At 41.8% G+C, this 19,867-nt stretch overlaps 1 protein-coding gene across 1 annotated transcript; it reads right to left on the bottom strand.

The window, feature by feature from the left end:
- Window positions 1-256: 256 nt before the first annotated feature.
- Window positions 257-16,928, bottom strand: zgc:92313 (uncharacterized protein LOC436869 homolog). The gene is made up of 7 exons (XM_017720542.2): window positions 16,647-16,928; window positions 16,482-16,505; window positions 10,867-10,952; window positions 4,355-4,428; window positions 3,030-3,301; window positions 1,897-2,057; window positions 257-1,141 (listed from the first exon to the last, which is right to left on the bottom strand). The coding sequence occupies exons 1-7, from the start codon at window positions 16,690-16,692 to the stop codon at window positions 884-886; spliced, it is 921 nt and encodes a 306-aa protein (XP_017576031.1). The 5' UTR covers window positions 16,693-16,928; the 3' UTR covers window positions 257-883.
- Window positions 16,929-19,867: the final 2,939 nt, after the last annotated feature.

Genomic DNA, 19,867 nt, shown 5'->3' with positions numbered 1-19,867 from the left:
TGCAGCAGCAGATGAGCTATCGTCTCTGACTTTACATCTACAAGGTGGACCAACAAGGTAGGAGTGTCTAATAGAGTGGACAGTGAGTGGACACTCCAGCAGCACTGCTGTGTCTGATCCACTCACACCAGCGCAACAGTGGGAAGACCACTGAAGAACAGGGTGACAAAGTATCAGGGAAACAGATGGACTACTGTCTGTAACTGTGGTCAGTGGAGCTGATTAGGTTTCCATGTTATGGCTAATGTGTGTGTGCATGGATGCAGTTAGCATGATGCTAACAGGAGAGGTATCAGCATTTATGACTTGTTAGCTAGCTAAGCTTTGTAGCTTTTTTTTTGTTGGTTATTTTTGGCAGAAAAATGACTTCGTAAAAGTAAAGAGATGACTAATCAGTGCTCACGGGCACATATTGGCAGGTGATTCATAGAGAATAAGCAGCACCAAATAGGTTGCGCCAAAATGTGAAGAGTTTACAGCACAGAAAGTTTCACTTTATCAGACTTTATTTACAACTTATTTAAAACAAATTGTAAAAAAGCCAGTTACATCAAAATACATGGATATTTATTTCTTTAATAAATACTTAATCACAAACTGTCAAACTGCTGAATGACTTTCCGTATAAAGCGATGTCAATTTAAGTTCCTTGACTTTTTAATGTACAGTTTTTTCAGTTTACCGTTTAAAATGTGCAAACACCATATCAGTTGTGACTAAATTCCTGTTCTCTAATGCTTATCAGACAAATTACACTAGTCATGAGAAATTTATCCAGTGGACACAAAGACAAAGTAAAAAACAGTCATCACAGTATCTCTTCATATCTGGCTGCCCTGAGCGTCATTAATTTTTCCTTCTTTTGGTATTATGCAAGGTGACTTTATCTCAGTAGCTGTGCCATGGTCAGTGCGAGTATAGTCCTAGTCAGCATTATAACCCAGCTAGCCCAGTTCTGTACTGATCCACTGTAGAGTCGGAGTTCTTTTACATTGCTCTGGATGAAGGTGGAAAACGCAGACACCCTGGCGTAGACCCCTGGCCGGTTGGGCTGAGCGCAGCCCATACCGAAGCTAACTATGCCAGCCTGGACCCAAGTGCCATTTGGTGATCGACACACCAGCGGACCCCCAGAATCTCCCTGAACACAGACACACACAGAAGTAGAAAGAGTTAGGTTTGCTGACACTGACCAGCCTTTTTTATCAGAAACCCCTCTCTTGTACCTCCACCTATGTGTAGTTAGGCACTGTAGCTCATCCGTTCATGCACAGCTTATCTTAGCCATTCTCTAGCGCTTCATCAGTGGTCAGTTTATGAGGTTTTTCTAATAAAGTGGCCAGTGAGTGGAAGCACGAGGTGGGAGTTTCTAGTAAATTGGCCAGAGTGTGGATGCACAAGGTGGGTATTTCTAATAAAGTGGCCAGTGAGTAGATGCACAAGGAAGATGTTTCTACTCGAGTGACCAGTGATGGAAGCACAAGTTGGGTATTTCTGACAAAGTGGCCAGTGTGTGGCAGTACAAGATGGGCGTTTCGGATATAGTGGCCAGAGCGTGCAGACAAAAGGTCAGTGTTTCTGATAAAGTGGCCAGTGGGTGAAGATACAAAGTAGGGGGTTCTAATAAAGTGAATATTATAAATTATAATCTGTCATTTTGTAAATACATTAACTTGATATTGTGAACAGCTAAACCAAGAGAAGAGCTAATGTGCTAAACATTAATCACTGTAATTAAAAATCAAATGAATGAAAATCAAGTATCTTATTGATTACATACATTAGAAATTAGAAGTGATAGAGCTGCATTGATGGTTTCGATAATAAAAGCATGTCTGCGTGGCTCAGCTATGATGACACTGTTCCATCTTTTAATAAACAGATCTCTCCTCTTACCTGGCAGGAGTCTTTGCCCCCCTCCTTGAAGCCAGCACAGAGCATGTCATTGCGGATGTTGACCTCCTCAGTGGGTTGGGTCTGAAACATTTCCTGACAGGCAGATTGATCGATGATTGGCACATCCACCTGCTGCAGCGTCCCCACCCCCTGCAGAGAAACTACAGCCACAGTGACAACAGGCTCTGTTAAACAGACTGGTAAGGCTGACAGACACATACAGTCCAACCGCAGTCTGACTCTAAATGAAGTCAACATTAGACTGACTGTGTTTGATCCCTTTTAGGTCTATAAAAATCACCTGATATGATAGCTATACAGATGTACATTCACATGTGCACAGGGCAGATGTTCTTATCCAGAGTTTAATCAGGTTACGGATGAATCAGCATTACGATATAGCATCTTCCCCAAGTACCGTAATTGGTGTAGCATGGTGTGCTGGCCTGGATGGGGAAACAAACCCCAGTCTACTGTGTGGAGGAGTCACATTGGTCTAACATTAGCCTTTACAGAGACTGCTGAACTGGCAGCAGCTCAGCTTTATTAGCCCAACAGTGGTTGAACAAACACACCCACAGTCACATGCAAAAGAAAACCCCACTCAAATTACACACTGTTAACATCCTCTACAAAAACAAACATTAATACACAAAAAATGAACAACCCCTTCTGTTAAATTCAGTAAATACACAGCAACTGTGCTTTAAAATGTGCAGAGGTGTGTTCTCTGTAGAGGGTGACAGAGAGCAGCCAATTAGATGAAAGGTTGTTTACATGCATCAGTCTTAAAAGGCACAGCCTATTTTATGACATACAATAAAAGCTTGGAAATTAGTCATTAAAAATGATTTATGACCATTTTTGGTACATAAAAAACTACATAAATGTCATTTAATGAAATGTAGCCCTTTAAGAAACAATCATATCAGTCAGGCACTATTTATCTAAAACTACTGTTGAATTACATCAGCTAATATTACCTTAACAGATGCTCAAAATCAGCATCTGTGACGAAATTTTAATATCGCTCCATCACAAATACTGATGGAGCTGCAATTCCTTCCTCTGAATCCTCATCTGAACCTTCTTTTCTCCTCAAGTGCTCTTCATGACCCCATCTCTGCACTCACCTCCGTCTCTGATGTCGCCCCAGCCAGTGATGGTGCACATCGTGCCTGCGGCGAACTGCACGTCCGAGTCTGGCACGCAGATGGGCTGGATGTGGTCAGACCAGACGACTGGCTTGGCCAGCTGCACCAGAGCGATATCCTGGCCAAACTGGGGGTCTGTGTAGCCAAAGGGGATCAATACTCGGCTGATATCATGGGCCGATTCGTATGGGTTCCAGCCGTTCTGCCTCAGCCGACCGGCATAGATTTTGTAGGAAGACGTGTCGGACGGACTGAGAAGAAAAGGCGAAGAAACCATTAAAGAAAGTTTTTCCTCAACTGATCTAATGCAGTTAATGATTAACAAGAAGGCATGGCTTCTTTTAGATAACCCTACTGGGCTGCTGCTATCTGCTATCGCTGTTATCAGCAACGCTGGACTCGAGTACATTTTCATAACACACAATCTCTAAGTAAATACTTTGGGCCAATCTCATTTTACCCCTCGCCCCTACCACTTAGCCCTACCCCTCCGTTTTGCATGCTCACCCATAGGGGTAGGGTGTCCCGATTTCTGTTGAGATAGAGGGGTTTGGTGAAGTGTTGGGGCTACACAGCCCTCTAAACTGAGGTTTTTCAGAGACTCCAAAACGGAGAGACCAAAGAAACCCACAAATGTGAGAATTTTCTCTGTTAAGAAATTATAATAACCATCGTATTGCCTTAGTTTAATGTGGTTTCAATGTGTTATGTTCCTTTTCTTCATAACAAGCATGAAGAAAATCGCTAGTAGTTAGTTGATGTCTCGGTAGCTAGCTAGCTAAATTTCGAACGAGAATCTGGTGAATATCTGAATATCTGATTTCAGCTTTGTATAAATGAAGAATTAGGGGTGGGTGATAATAAATAATTGCCCCCCTCTTTGAAGGCGTATGATCCCTAAATGTAACTAAAGCCCAGCAGTGAAGAGCTGAACTTTACCCTCCTCTGCTGTCACTGCAGACGGCAGGGTCGTCTACAGAGCAGCACTAGTAGCTGTTAATGAAGTGCTGCTCTTTTAATTTGAGGCTCCCATTTCAGAGGGAACCCTACCCCTTATAAGTCAGTTCTAAGGAGCAAAGACACTAGAAAACAAGGGGTAAAAAAATAAGAAATGGGACTGGGGGGGGTGCTGGGTGAGTTTTGTGAACAGGAAAACCATAACGCCACATTTCAAAGGCTATACTGTGACATAATTGATCACAACAACCATAAAACATCGTCAAATTGTCCACCTCTAGGTCACTAGACAGAAAGAAACATTGTAAAGGCAGATTGAAACTTTTCCAGAACACTTCCAAACTCACTTTGGGAAACAGTGAGCTGCAGACATAACCCAATCTGCGGTGATGAGCGTTCCTCCACAAACATGAGTAGATTTCTGAAGAAAGAAGCAAACACAAGGAGAAAAGGATCAATTAGCGGTGTTATTTCAGTGTGATGAACCTACCGCCTACAAAAGTGCTAATCACGCATAGTAATTCAGTAATTAACTGCTTATGAAGACAATGCTAAAAACAAGTCCAAATAATACACAACTTTTCATCTTTTACATGAAAAGCTCTGAGCCGCAATAACAAACCACGCCTTTTCAGGTATCCATGAAGCCAAAACTAGCAACTGATTTTAAACTAGTGATAATTCAAGTTTCAAACAGTCTTGTAAGTAAAAAAATAGCAGATTTTTAATAATAGGTAATAGCAAATTAGCATTTTAATATGCAAATAAGCTTTTTTTCTAATGTTATTTGTTCACATATTACAGAGCCACAAGGTGTATGAACTCTGTACTCCACCAGAGGGCAGTGTAGAGTCTGGTGTGTAGGCCAGAGGTCCTAATTTAGTCCAGGCATGCCAAACTAGTGACCTTCTGGGCCAAAGTGCTGTGGAGATCAGTGTTTACGCTTATCTAAAGCTCTAAATTCAGCTCATGAAGGCCTTGCTGATTAGCTGATGAGCTGAATCAGGTGTATTTACGAGGCAGTGAGCTGAAGTCTGCAGTGCTTTGGCCTGAGAGGACTGGAGTCTGACACACTTTGTTTTATTTAATGAAAGACTACAGCTCATTTTATACTCCACTATAAAATTACTGACCAGATGATTTAATGGAATAAATGCTTCTATATCATTTAGTGAATCCTTCAAGTTCAGCATCAGCTAAATAACCCAACAAAAGCTCACCATTTTCAAGTTGTGGTGTGACTAGGCTAAATGTTAGCAATAAGAAATTTATTTATATATATATATATATATATACATACATATATATATATATATATATATATATATATATATATATATATATATATATATATATATATATATATATAAATAAAAACACACGGCTCAAAAAATAAAGGGAACATTCAAATAACATCCTAGATCTCAATGAATGAAATATTCTCATTCAATACTTCGTTCTGTACAAAGTTGAATGTGCTGACAATAAAATCATACAAAAATCATCAATGGAAATCAAATTTATTAACCAATGGAGGCCTGGATTTGGGGTCACACACAGAATTAAAGTGGAAAAACACACGACAGGCTGATCCAACTTTGATGTAATGTCCTTAAAACAAGTCAAAATGAGGCTCAGTATTGTGTGTGGCCTCCACGTGCCTGTATGACCTCCCTACAATGCCTGGGCATGCTCTTGATGAGGTGGCGGATGGTCTCCTGAGGGATCTCCTCCCAGACCTGGACTAAAGCATCCGCCAACTCCTGGACAGTCTGTGTTGCCACGTGGCGTTGGTCGATGGAGCGAGACATGATGTCCCAGATGTGCTCAATCAGATTCAGGTCTGGGGAACGGGCGGGCCAGTCCATAGCTTCAATACCTTCATCTTGCAGGAACTGCTGACACACTCCAGCCACATGACGTCTAGCACTGTCCTGCATTAGGAGGAACCCAGGGCCAACCGCACCAGCATATGGTCTCACAAGGGGTCTGAGGATCTTATCTTGGTACCTAATGGCAGTCAGGCTACCTCTGGCGAGCACATGGAGGGCTGTGCGGCCCTCCAAAGAAATGCCACCCCACACCATTACTGACCCACTGCCAAACCGGTCATGCTGAAGGATGTTGCAGGCAGCAGATCGCTCTCCACGGCGTCTCCAGACTCTGTCACATGTTCCCAGTGTGAACCTGCTTTCATCTGTGAAGAGCACAGGGCGCCAGTGACAAATTTGCCAATCCTGGTGTTCTCTGGCAAATGCCAAGCGTCCTGCACGGTGTTGGGCTGTGAGCACAACCCCCATCTGTGGACGTCGGGCCCTCATACCATCCTCATGGAGTCGGTTTCTAACCATTTGTGCAGACACATGCACATTTGTGGGTTGCTGGAGGTCATTTTGCAGGGCTCTGGCAGTGCTCCTCCTGTTCCTCCTTGCACAAAAGCGGAGGTAGCGGTCCTGCTGCTGGGTTGTTGCCCTCCTACGGCCTCCTCCACGTCTCCTGGTGTACTGGCCTGTCTCCTGGTAGCGCCTCCAGCCTCTGGACACTATGCTGACAGACACAGCAAACCTTCTTGCCACAGCTCGCATTGATGTGCCATCCTGGATGAGCTGCACTACCTGAGCCACATGTGTGGGTTGTAGAGTCCGTCTCATGCTACAACGAGTGTGAAAGCACCACCAACATTCAAAAGTGACCAAAACATCAGCCAGAAAGCAGAAAGGTACTGAGAAGTGGTCTGTGGTCCCCACCTGCAGAACCACTCCTTTATTGAGTGTGTCTTGCTAATTGCCAATAATTTCCACCTGTTGTCTGTTCCATTTGCACAACAGCTGTGAAATTGATTGTCAATCAGTGTTGCTTCCTAAGTGGACAGTTTAATTTCACAGAAGCTTGATTTACTTGGAGTTATATTGTGTTGTTTAAGTGTTTCCTTTATTTTTTTGAGCAGTGTATATATACACAGTACAGACCAAAAGTTTGGACACACCTTCTCATTCAAAGAGTTTTCTTTATTTTCATTACTATGAAAATTGTAGATTCACACTGAAGGCATCAAAACTATGAATTAACACATGTGGAATTATATACTTAACAAAAAAGTGTGAAACAACTGAAAATATGTCTTATATTCTAGGTTCTTCAAAGCAGCCACCTTTTGCTTTGATTACTGCTTCACACACTCTTGGCATTCTCTTGGTGAGCTTCAAGAGGTAGTCACCTGAAGTGGTCTTCCAACAGTCTTGAAGGAGTTCCCAGAGATGCTTAGCACTTGTTGGCCCTTTTGCCTTCACCCCAAACCATGTTGATTGCGTTCAGGTCCGATGACTGGAGGCCAGGTCATCTGGCACAGCTCCCAATCACTCTCCTTCTTGGTCAAATAGCCCTTACACAGCCTGAAGGTGTGTTTGGGGTCATTCCACTGGTCTAATGTCCATTCCTTGTGTTCTTTAGCCCAAACAAGTCTCTTCTGCTTGTTGCCTGTCCTTAGCAGTGGTTTCCTAGCAGCTATTTTACCATGAAGGCTTGTTGCACGCAGTCTCCTCTTGACAGTTGTTCTAGAGATTTGTCTGCTGCTAGAACTCTGTGTGGCATTGACCTGGTCTCTAATCTGAGTTGCTGTTAATCTGCGATTTCTGAAGCTGGTGACTCGGATGAACTTATCCTCCGCAGCAGAGGTGACTCTTGGTCTTCCTTTCCTGGGGCGGTCCTCATGTGAGCCAGTTTCTTTGTAGCGCTTGATGGTTTTTGCGACTGCACTTGGGGACACTTTCAAAGTTTTCCCAATTTGTTAATGATGGCCACTCGTTTTTCTTTACTTAGCTGCTTTTTTTCTTGCCATAATACAAATTCTAACAGCCTATTGATTAGGACTATCAGCTGTGTATCCACCTGACTTCTGCACAACACAACTGATGATCCCAACCCCATTTATAAGGCAAGAAATCCCACTTATTAAACCTGACAGGGCACACCTGTGAAGTGAAAACCATTTCAGGTGACTACCTCTCGAAGGTCATCAAGAGAATGCCAAGAGTGTGCGAAGCAGTAATCAAAGCCAAAGGTGGCTACTTTGAAGAACCTAGAATATAATATTTTCATATTTTCAGTTGTTTCACACTTTGTTAAGTATATAATTCCACATGTGTTAATTCATAGTTTTGATGCCTTCAGTGTGAATCTACAATTTACATAGTCATGAAAATAAAGAAAACTCTTTGAAAGAGAAGGTGTGTCCAAACTTCATCTGTACTGTATATATGTCTGTGTGTGTGCAGATTATAACTGAATACCACTTCCTCACCCCTCCCTTCCCAAGCGTGAAGTAGATACCACAGTGGTAAACACGTTTTCTGCCATCGTCTGTCCTGATTTCGTTTTGCCTCTTCACATTTTTGCCGATGAGGATTCGCCCCCTTGCTTTCTCTTGAGCTAAATAATAACTTTGATCGTCCATTTCTCAAAATTTGGGTTCTCAAACTTCTCACAACACAAAATTAGGAACCATTGTTACTACTAGCACAGACCCCCCCGACACCCCAACTGGAGCTACAGGGGCACGAATTCAAGCTGCTGTTACAGCGTAAAAGCACAAAAGGCACGCTCTAGAGCCAATGTCTGGGCTGTTCATTCTGGGCTACTGTAAAATCATGGCAGCACAGCATGGCGGCCTCTGTTGGAAGAGGAGCTGCTCCCTATCTAGATGTGAAGGTCTCGTTCTAAGCTAACAAGAACACAGTGATTCATAGTTACAAGTGGTTATACACTAATGTAATATGGCTTTGATTACTATATTCCATTTCTGCTAAACCTTACACACTGCACCTTTAAAATACCACACAGTTCCTTTGCATGACAAACGGTCATACTGATATGGCCTAGAAAGGCTTTACAAATAGATATTTCAGTATGAATCTTTCTGCAATTTATTTGCCTGACTGCCTTATTTATCAGTAAAAGTCTACAGTAAATCCAGTAATGGCTGCAGGGGAAACGCATGTAGGTAATGTAACAAATGATATGCTGGCACTTTATTTTTAAAATAATCTGCCCACTACTAATAAGCTGATATCTGAAGCCTAATCCTACACTCACAAATACACCTAGGTTATATGAGGATCTTCTTATAGCAGCAGAAAAAGAAAATCTGTGCTGGTGGAATGTGGCCTGATCAGGTTGCACTTTCAGGATTATGGTTTGAGGAACAAAGAAGGCAAAGTAGACAGAAACTGAGGGGGTCTGTCATCGTTAAGGAGGGGTCAGTCCAAGATTTACAGTGGGGAAAAAAAAGTATTTAGTCGGTCACCAATTGTCCAAGTTCTCCCACTTAAAAAGATGAGAGAGGCCTGTAATTGACATCATAGGTAGACCTCACCTATGAGAGACAAAATGAGCAAAAAAAATTCAGAAAATCACATTGGCTGATTTTTAAAGAATTTATTTGCAAATAATGGTGGAAAATAAGTATTGCAGGAGGAGCAATCAAGGCTCCAAGCTTTAATAAGTTGTCTACAAAAGTGATTATGGAGAAAAGTCAAGGAGAAGACATTGTTTATTTAAAAAAAATGATTAAAAAATAAAATAAAAAATAAAATGCCACCAGGGTAGATCAAACTAAGCCTTAAGTTAGCTGGACAGGCAGGAATTACTGCATCGTGAGACAGAGTCCTGGACCGAGGTGGCTACCCTGCATAATATTAAATGAACTTATATTTGATAGCACACTCTCACTCCACCCTTCCATGACACAAGAAAAGGTGAAGTTACTGGGCAAAAAAGTTATATTTAATTTACTAAATTATATCCAAATTATCTTTTTACACTTTGGTGTAAGACCCTAGACTGTAGCATATAGTCTATATGCTTAATCAGGCCATGCTCGAGGGACCTACTGTTCCCAGTCTTAACACACCTGATCCACCAGGCAATTTCCCAGCCTTTCATGAGCAGCATCAGGTGCTTTGGGGTGAGGAGTAATTAAAATTGCTTTGGGCACTGGGGGCCTACGTACTCAGAAAGGTGTAGTGTGGTATATATGTTGTAACAAACACAGTAACATGTTGAGCTGTAATTTGATTATATCCAACATCAACAACACAAGGTGTAAGTGGGGAAATTTATCTAGCAACACTGACCTTGTGAAGCAACCTCAGTTGCTTGAAATCTGGATGAAACTGCATTAATGAATTGCATGTAAAGCGTCTTACAACTTACTTGGAACTCAGCCGCAATAGTTGCAAGTGTCTTAACATGTTGGAACAATTTTGGAAAACAGTGGTAAAGTGTCACATGATCATGTCATTTATTTTTCCAGAAAAAAAGAATAAAAATCTGTTGGAAGTTGGTATTTTTTTCTATTTAGTCAGTTATCAGAGCCGTGACAACAAACATGATTAACTAGTACAGTCACTGACTGTGCAGTGACACCCAACTATGCTGCAGGCAACACAAGGAATGCATTTAGCTGCAGGAAAGTTATGCCTTGTAAAGCCAGTCTTAGTCCAATCAGCACAACCCAAACACCCATGTGCTGTGACCAACTGCCAGTCTGGTGCACCATGCTCATATTTCAAGCCTTGAGCCAGAAAGTGAATGTGCTGGTCTTCCTGTTTAAATCACAGTCACACATTTTTCTGCTGGTCAGAAAAATCACAATGAGATATTTTGCCCAAATCGTTTAGCCTTAGCTGGATGATCCCTCTGTTTTCCCTTACTCTGACAGCGCTGCTCTCTTACCATGAGGGGGTAACAATTATTCACAAAAATAATAACAATGTCATGCAGTCACATTACAAACTGCTCAGGTAGCAGAGCCACGTCTCACACCAGCAGAAGGATGAGGAGCATTCCATTATTACAGTACCTGGATGTCCACCTGCCACGGCCAGTGCCCTTCTGAAGCATCATATCCTCCAACGATCCTGGAGTCCAGAGGCGCACGACCACACACTGAAACAGAGGTTTAGCAGATCATGAAAGTGCTTTGCTTCTTCCTCTGTGGTGATTTTTGGCTTTCAGTTATCCTCTTAAACTCCTTCCAAAACGCACTGTGTCATGTTCATATTTCATAAGCTCCATTCAGAAGCTGGGCGTCGTATGAGGCTGTAACTCCTCTCTCTAATAGATGGTGTCATTTTAAACCCATTTTAAAGAAGCTGAAATCAGTTTGTTTTTCTACTGAAAGTCGACCCATTTTTCCCCAAATCTGGGCTATAAACTATAAACAGACGGCGTCTCTTCAGTGATCTGCTCTGTAAACATTACTTTTATAAAAATAACGAGAGCGTCGAGATTTTTGGCTTTCAGCAGTAAATTGTAAGCATACAGTGATGTGTAGATTATAAAACACATGTTCTGTTCATTTGAGGGGAGCTTTTACAAAATAAATAAATAAATAAATAAAATAACATTTATTTCATGCAGATACTGAATAATTTGCTTTACGTTTGGCCGTGTCAATTCAGATGAACAAACTAAAATATACTCTGGAGAATAAGAGGTTTAACACAAACACTCCAAATAGCAAGAAAAGAAATCTTACTTTTACACTTTTTACATACTGTTAACACAAAATCAAAGCCATGTCGTGTTAAGCGACAGTAGCTCAGGCTAAGTTTCGAGGTTTATATAGTGGAGCTAGGCTTGTGTACACATGCACACAGCACACACCCATTCAAGCACATGTAGGCACACGCGCGCTTAGACAGACAGCTTGTGTTGGTTACAGTTTCAGTGAAGGTGCTGGCTGCAGGTGACATGGAACTTAGTTACATAGAAATTCAGCAACAGTAAATTCATTTAGGATGTGGGCAGGAATCCATTTCAGACAAATGCAGCACCAGGTTTTGCCATATTAAAAAAGACTGATGTGTGGAGAATATGACGATATTTTATTGGAATTGTGATAAATTACACGTTGAATATACTGCGGACTCTTCACTACTTAAAAAGGTCCAGGTGATGGAAAAACGAATCCTGTAAATCGGATTTAAAAAAAGAGAATAAAAAGATTCTGAACATAATATTCAGTCCTCAGCCCATAAAGTCTGCACATGGAGCCGCAAATGTAGCCTGTGTTGAATATAGTGTTTGTGATGTCACAAAAACAAATTTGAATTTGCAGCAAGGAGGAGAGTTTCAGCCCATCCTGCTTTTGAATGGGGTACGGTACAGCCCATCCAATCAGAACAGAGCTCATTTACACAGAACAGCCTGTTTAACTCTAAAGGATAAAGAGAAGCAAAAAAGAAGTAATGCAGGTTTTGGTACATCAAGCCAACTAAGCATGAGTGGACCTCAGGGGAAAAAATGGGATATGGGCCCTTTAAAGGACACTGACCAACAATGAACAGCACGGTTCATTACATATTACTTATATACATATATATATATTTTACACACACACACACACACACACACACACACACACACTGATCAGGTATAACATCATGACCACCTCCTTGTTTCTACGCTCATTGTCCATTTTATCAGCTCCACTTACTGTATAGGTGCACTTTGTAGTTCTACAGTTACAGACTGTAGTCCATCTGTTTCTCTGATACCTTGTTACCCTGTTCTTCAGTGGTCAGGACCCCCATGGAACCTCACAGAGCAGGTTCTATTTGGGTGGTGGGTCATTCTCAGCACTGCAGTGACACTGTTGGTGTGTGTCGTGCTGGTCCAAGTGGATCAGACACAGCAGTGTTACTGGAGTTTTTGAAACACCTCAGTGTCGCTGATGGACTGAGAATAGTCCACCAACCAAAAATATCCAGCCAACGGTGCCCTGTGGACAGCGTCCTGTGACCTCTGATGAAGGACTAGAGGATGACCAACACAACCTGTGCAGCAGCAGATGAGCTATCGTCTCTGACTTTACATCTACAAGGTGGACCGACAAGGTAGGACTGTCTAGTAGAGTGGACAGTGAGTGGACACAGTGTTTAAAAACTCCAGCAGCACTGCTGTGTCTGATCCACTCAAAGCAGCACAACACACACTCCCCGCCTCAATGGCCCATCTTATCACAGCTGATGTTCCACTTTCTACATTTTGCTAATATCACCCTATAAAAAAATGAACAAAATCAGTCAGAACTGTTCACAGTGGTGGTGATAGGCCAGATGTCCGCCTCTAAAAGCTCCCTCACAGAACTTTACACGAAATGAAACTTTACAGGAAACAAATTTCTATGTTTAAGTCCACTCTGAGACCCACGCAGGACACTTGCAAGCAGAGAAGGCACAATAACACTTTTCACTGCCGATAGTGAAACTGTGACGTTGGTTCTAATTTCACTAGTGATGATCGGAAAGTAGGTCATCATACTGAACCGACTTGATTACTGTATTAACCCCACAGGGAACTTCACACAGTGGGAGCAAGCGCTGTTACAGGATCCAATCACATTGTCTCTTTTATCCTCTGATCTTACTTACAGAACTTCCTGCTGTTACTAATGTGCCACTGCTTACTGTGTGGCAGAAGAGTAGGCAAAACAAGAAAAACCCTCACTCATAAAGACTTGCTGCTATTTTACCATCATAAGTGCGGGGGTAGACACTGCCTATTATCCACAGTGTCCCTGGCCACATTCCACATTTCCCTCACTAAAAATGCAGAGCATCAAATCAGATTGTCCTGGAATTTGTTAAGTGTGCAATACCACAGGGGTTCTCAAGCCTTTTTACCCCAGGACCACCTGTTTTCAAACTTCAGGGCGGTGTATTTTGTTTATAGAGACAAGGTGCACAGAGCAGCTTTGTCTCATTTTGCCCTATTGTTGGATAACTTTTGATCTTTGTTCCTACACTGACTTTTACAACAACGTACCCTCCCTGGCCCACTATGGACCACTGACTCCTCCTCCTTGGTACCAGCCTGAGGACCACCAGAAGGTGCTTTGCAGGCCACTTATAATCTGCAGCCCAGTGGTTGAGAAACCCAGCAATACCTAAAGTGAAGACTTTGATGGCTCCTCTGCCAAAATGGCCCGTCTAATATCACAGCTGTTGTTCCAGTGTCTAACGTCACTATAAAATAAAGGTCTTAATACACTAAGGTGCTAAAAAAGCCTGTTACACTGCAAGTCTCTCACTCCAGCTGTTTAAGGGTATCTAACGAACTACCCCAGACTCGGGGGGATAAGTTCTTGGATAAGTTCTTACAATGTTCTTGGATAAGTTCTTACAGTTCTTACAATGTAAAGCTTTTAATAAATAAAGGTTGTAAATACACCAGTGACTAATAATGTCATGAATGATCAGAACACTTGAAAAACTAATAAATACAGAAACTGGATCGATATTTAGGTCTGTTAGGGCTCATTTCGTCATTTTGCTGGCCTGTCTAGTTTGGCCAATCAGGAGAGCGGCAGAGGCTGTATTGGCAGCGTAACATACCCTCCTCAGTCCTGAGGCTGGACAGTTCAAAAACTATTAATATTTTGTTTTGAAACGTGTTCTCTGCTTCCTACTAAATAACACATCAGTCCTTCTTTCTGTTTACTGGGAAACATTCAGTGTCCTGGACATTTGGGCTCAGGTGCATGAAATGGAAAATATTTTGAAATTTAAAAAAAAAAAAAAAAAAAAAATCAATAAATACATTTATGACAAAAGTGGTGTAACACCAGTGACCAATCAGTTCAAACTTTGCCCTGGTGGTCTGTGGAGCGCACCCTTCTTGTATCCATTCACCACAAACAGATTAAATAATTGATTGTAATAACCAAAAACATCATCATAAAACTACTGGATAACAGTGAATATGCATTAAATCGTTTAATTTGGCCACAGAAATCTCTCTACAGGGAATTTATTTGAATAATTTAGGCTATGGAGCTCTCAGAACCATCAGAAATCGATGTCTCAGGCACCAAGAAGCGTATATGTAAAAACTGTGTGATCATTTTTGTGAGGTTACATTTTTAGCAGACGTCTGGTTCCCAACACCACCACTGTAAAGGAGTCTTTACACTTCGTATATTAAATGATCAATTAAAAACGTTTGGAATTAAGCTCTTCTTTCCGCATATCTGACAGTAGGAAATGTTAATGGACAAATTAAGAGTTTTGGGCCTTCAGATGGAGATGGAGATGGACCCCCTGCTTGGCCAGAAACACAGAAACAGCTGGTGGTGCAGAAACAACAGCAGGTGAGGGTCAGTAAAGAGTGAGAGGTTAATACAGGCAGATTATGCTGACCCTACAGCACAGAGCTGCTGCTTGAGGAGAACCGCAAGCTCTGTTTCATCAGGGGCTGCTTCCCACCAGTAGCCAGGGTGTGGTCCCGGACCGAGACCGAGGGTTTCAGCCGGACCCCAGTTCAGGCGTCAGTTAGAGACCTGAATACGGGTGGAGTTTTCATGGATATCAAAGTGGAGTGTGAACAGTCTGGTAGGTCCTCACTAAACACTGCAGGTGTAAAAACGCCCTCAGAAACTTCTCCTGCTCCATCTCCTTCTCCATCTCACGAGCTATCTGCCTCAAGCTGATGGCGTGTAATGTTTTGATCTGTTTATCCAAAGGTTTTAAAGTGACTTTACAGGGTTTCCAACAGTTTGTCCTACCCGAGTGGTCCTACCACGCATGCGCAGATCATTACTACAGCGAAGTAACTTCAAGTTCCAAAAATTTTACTGTGCTTTAATTCTAATTCAGTAGCAATTCAGCTTAATGTTATTACTTACTCCCTAATAAGGTGATTCAACCGATCAAAATATCATAATTATTCTTTTAATGCTGGTAATCTTTCCTGATTAGGAGATTTAGGATGTTAAAATGATCTTACCTGGTCCTTACTGGTGGTCCGCAGGCCACGAGACCACCCTTCCTGTATCCATTCACCACAAACAGCTTAAATAAACTGATTACAATGTATTTTGGACCAAAAACCTCATCATAAAACTATTGTTAAACAGTATTTCAGATGCTAGGCAGCAAATTGACAACCGTTCCATGTGAAGGGTTTAATTTGGCCACATAAATCTCTCTACAGGGAATTTATTTGAATATTTCAGGCTATGGAGCTCTCAGAACCATCAGAAACCAATGTTTCGGGCACCAACTGCAGCATAAATGTAAAAACCTACAGCAGACGTCTGGTTCCTATCACCACCACTGTAAAGACAATTAGGCTTTGTAAAGATTTGTAAAGAAATCTTTACAATTTGTACGTTTCTCTATTATTAGCCATTTGACAACAAACCACTCTGAACGGCTTTATTTACTTCTCAGCCACACAGAAGTTTTGAAAAATTGTAGGAACTCCCCTTTCATTAAATATAAATGGATGGTCACTTTCGCTTTTGAAGTAAAGCTGAAAAAATTGTAGTAACTGGACTTTGAGGGTTGTGGTGCTTGAATAGCTCTACTGGAGAAGGACAGCCGGTCAACACACACACACACACACACACACACACACACACACACACACACACACACACACACACACAATCACAGTAGGTCATTCACCCACCTTGTGCTTCACCTGTCCAGAGACCTAAAAGTGGCGCGAGGAACAGCAAAGAAAAGAAACAGAGGAAGAGAAGCTGGTCAGTTCACACAGTTCACACACTTAAACACCACTTACTGACCACAATCCAGAGAATTAACTCCAGCTGACCTACTAACAGACACTTACCTGCCAACACCAGGACAACAGCCCAGCGAAACCGAGCACACCGCATCGTCCCCGCCCTACCGGACAGCTCAGCCCGCGCACGCAGCCCTTCTCCGGGTACAGCAGGTGAATCCAGCCAGCTGGGGCAGTTTTAGGGGGATTGAGCAGGAAAGCCACAGGAAGCCTCCGCCGAAGCCGCTCTGACAGGAGAACCTGCTGATAGTACAACCGACCCGAGTTTCGGTGAGGAGAAAACCTGAGAGCGAAACGAGTTTCACAGAGAACAAAACAACCCCCTCAGCCAATCACAACACTCCCTGCGTCTCACCTGCACCACCTGCGTGGCTCTCGCGCTGCTCTCGCGCTGCTCTCGCGATTTGGTCACTACTGGGCGGCGCCACACAAAAACTTTTACACTGAAACAGAGAAATATGTGCCCACCTGCTAAAGGTGACCTGCTGATTAATGTTTAATAAGGCCTGGCTCATATATTAATTAGTATATTAATTTGTGGCCTCAGTGAAGTAACTTGTGGTATCAGTATATTAATTCATGGCCTCAATATATTAATTTGTGGCCCCAATATAGTAACTGATACTTGTGATATCAGTATATTAATTCGTAGCCTCAGTATGGTAATACGTGACCTCAAAGTAGTAACTTGTGGCTTCAATTATTAATTCATGGCCTTAATATAGTAACTTTTGGTATCAGTATATTAATTTGTGGCCCTAATATGGTAATTTGTGGCCTCAAAATAGTAACTTTGTGGCTTCAAATAGTAATTCATGGCCTTGATATAGTAACTTGTGGTATCAGTATATTAATTCAAGGCCTTAATATAATACAGTCCAAAGACATGCAGTCAGGCCAGCTGGACATGCTAAGTTGCTGGTAGGTGTGAGTGTGTGTGTGTGTGTGTGAATGTATACGTCTTTCTGTTTGTCTGACCTGTGATGGACTGCATATGCATATCCTGCTTTCTGCCCAGTGACCACTGGGATATGCTCGAGCTCCCCCGTGACCAAAGAAGATAAGCGTTTTGAGAGAGAGAGAGAGAGAGAGAGAGAGAGAGAGAGAGAGAGAGAGAGAGAGAGAGAGAGAGTGTGTGTGTGTGTGTGTGTATTTTTGTCCCTATTTGTGTGTTTTTAATGTCTGTGCGTCTAGTCTGTCTATGCGTCTAGTCCGTCTATCCGTCTAATCTGTCTATGTGTGTAGTCTGTCTATCTGTCTAGTCTGTTTATCCATCTAGTCTGTCTATGCGTCTAGTCCATCTATCCATCTAGTCCGTCTATGCATCTAGTCTGTCTATCCATCTAGTCCATCTATGCGTCTAGTCTGTCTATGTGTCTAGTCTGTCTATCCATCTAGTCCATCTATGCGTCTAGTCTGTCTATGTGTCTAGTCTGTCTATCCGTCTAGTCCGTCTATGCATCTAGTCTGTCTATGCGTCTAGTCTGTCTATTCGTCTAGTCTGTCTATACATCTAGTCTGTCCAGCCGTCTAGTCCGTCTATGCATCTAGTCTGTCTATGCGTCTAGTCTGTCTATCCGTCTAGTCCGTCTATGCATCTAGTCTGTCTATGCGTCTAGTCTGTCTATTCGTCTAGTCTGTCTATGCATCTAGTCCGTCTATCCATCTAGTCCGTCTATACGTCTAGTCTGTCTATCCGTCTAGTCAGTCTATGCATCTAGTCTGTCCTTTAATGCATCTAGTTCACATCCTTTAATCCTTTATCATGGTTGAAATAGACTTAAGCATTATCACGTGACCACATTGGCTTCTTTCCTTACAAAAATCTGTAAAAAAAATCAAGAAACAACTCATTTACATATACCTATATATGATATATACGGTGTATATATACATATATATATATATATGTATATATATGTATATATATATATATATATATATATATATATATACACATATATATTGAGAGAGAGAAAGAGAGAGAGAGAGAGAGAGAGAGAGAGTGTGTGTGTGTGTGTGTATTTTTTTCCCCTATTTGTGTGTTTTTAATGTCTGTGCGTCTAGTCTGTCTATGCGTCTAGTCTGTCTATTCGTCAAGTCTGTCTATGCGTCTAGTCCGTCTATCCGTCTAATCTGTCTATGTGTGTAGTCCGTCTAGTCTGTCTATGCATCTAGTCTGTCTATCCGTCTAGTCCATCTATTTGTCTAGTCTGTCTATGCGTCTAGTCCGTCTATCCATTTAGTCCATCTATTTGTCTAGTCTATCTTTGCATCTAGTCTGTCTATCCGTCTAGTCCGTCTATGAGTCTGTCTAGATATGTGTATATGTATATATATATATATATATATATATATATATATATATATATATATATATATATATATACATATATACATATATATATATAAAGGTTTATGTCGCTGTTGTCAGAACAAAACCTTGTATCTCTTCAGTTTTTGACATAATTTGAAAATACATGTTGGCCTTTATATTGTTTGTGAATTCCATGAAGGATGGAGCAAAATAAATGACCAAAAATGACTTGGAAAGACCTCTGGTTTCATTGACTTACATTGAAATTAATGCATGTTTTTTCCTTCTGCTGTAGAGTTACCATTTTGGAGATACAAGGTTTTGTTCTGACAGCAGTGATATATACCTTTATAGCCCTGCCCACTCATTGATGTTATCAGGAGTGTTTACGCTGAGGCTGCTCTTTGAATGAGGCAGCCAGTCAGAACAGAGCTTCTTTTTGTTGAACTGGGCAAACTTTTTTTTGAAAAGTCAGTCAAAGTCCCCTTTAAGCAGAGGGCAGGGCCGCAGGATCTTTGCCTTGGCCTAGTTTTGGGTTAGGCCTACAGTAACACAGACTTAAAAGCTGCAATTCAAAATGACATGCATGCAAAGACGTCTTTGATATGTGCCGGTGACCAGAGGAGGAAAAGTGTTCGGAATGTGGAATATCCAGTCAGACAGGTAGCCAGCGATAGGTAGCCAGTCTGTGAATGTGTGCAGGAATATTCTTGGCTTCTTCTAAGGACTAAATGCTCACATAATGGTGGAAAAACAAACATGTTCGCTTCGTAGAGGCATTCAGCTGCTTCTCATAAACACCAGCTTTAGAGGAAGTAAGCCAGCTCAGAGCTTTGTGTTTGAGGTGAAGTTTAGTGCTGGGTTAAGTCGAGCAGCATTTATCTACAATCGTAGTCCGTATCACACTCAATTCACATGACCGTAATCATCACCGGTGTTTTTAAGACACTTT

The sequence above is a fragment of the Pygocentrus nattereri genome, chromosome 13, assembly GCF_015220715.1.
Source record: "Pygocentrus nattereri isolate fPygNat1 chromosome 13, fPygNat1.pri, whole genome shotgun sequence".
NCBI classification, from domain to species: domain Eukaryota; kingdom Metazoa; phylum Chordata; class Actinopteri; order Characiformes; family Serrasalmidae; genus Pygocentrus; species Pygocentrus nattereri.
The sequence above is the reverse complement of the archived record's forward strand: the minus strand, read 5'-3'. Positions and strand labels throughout refer to the sequence as shown.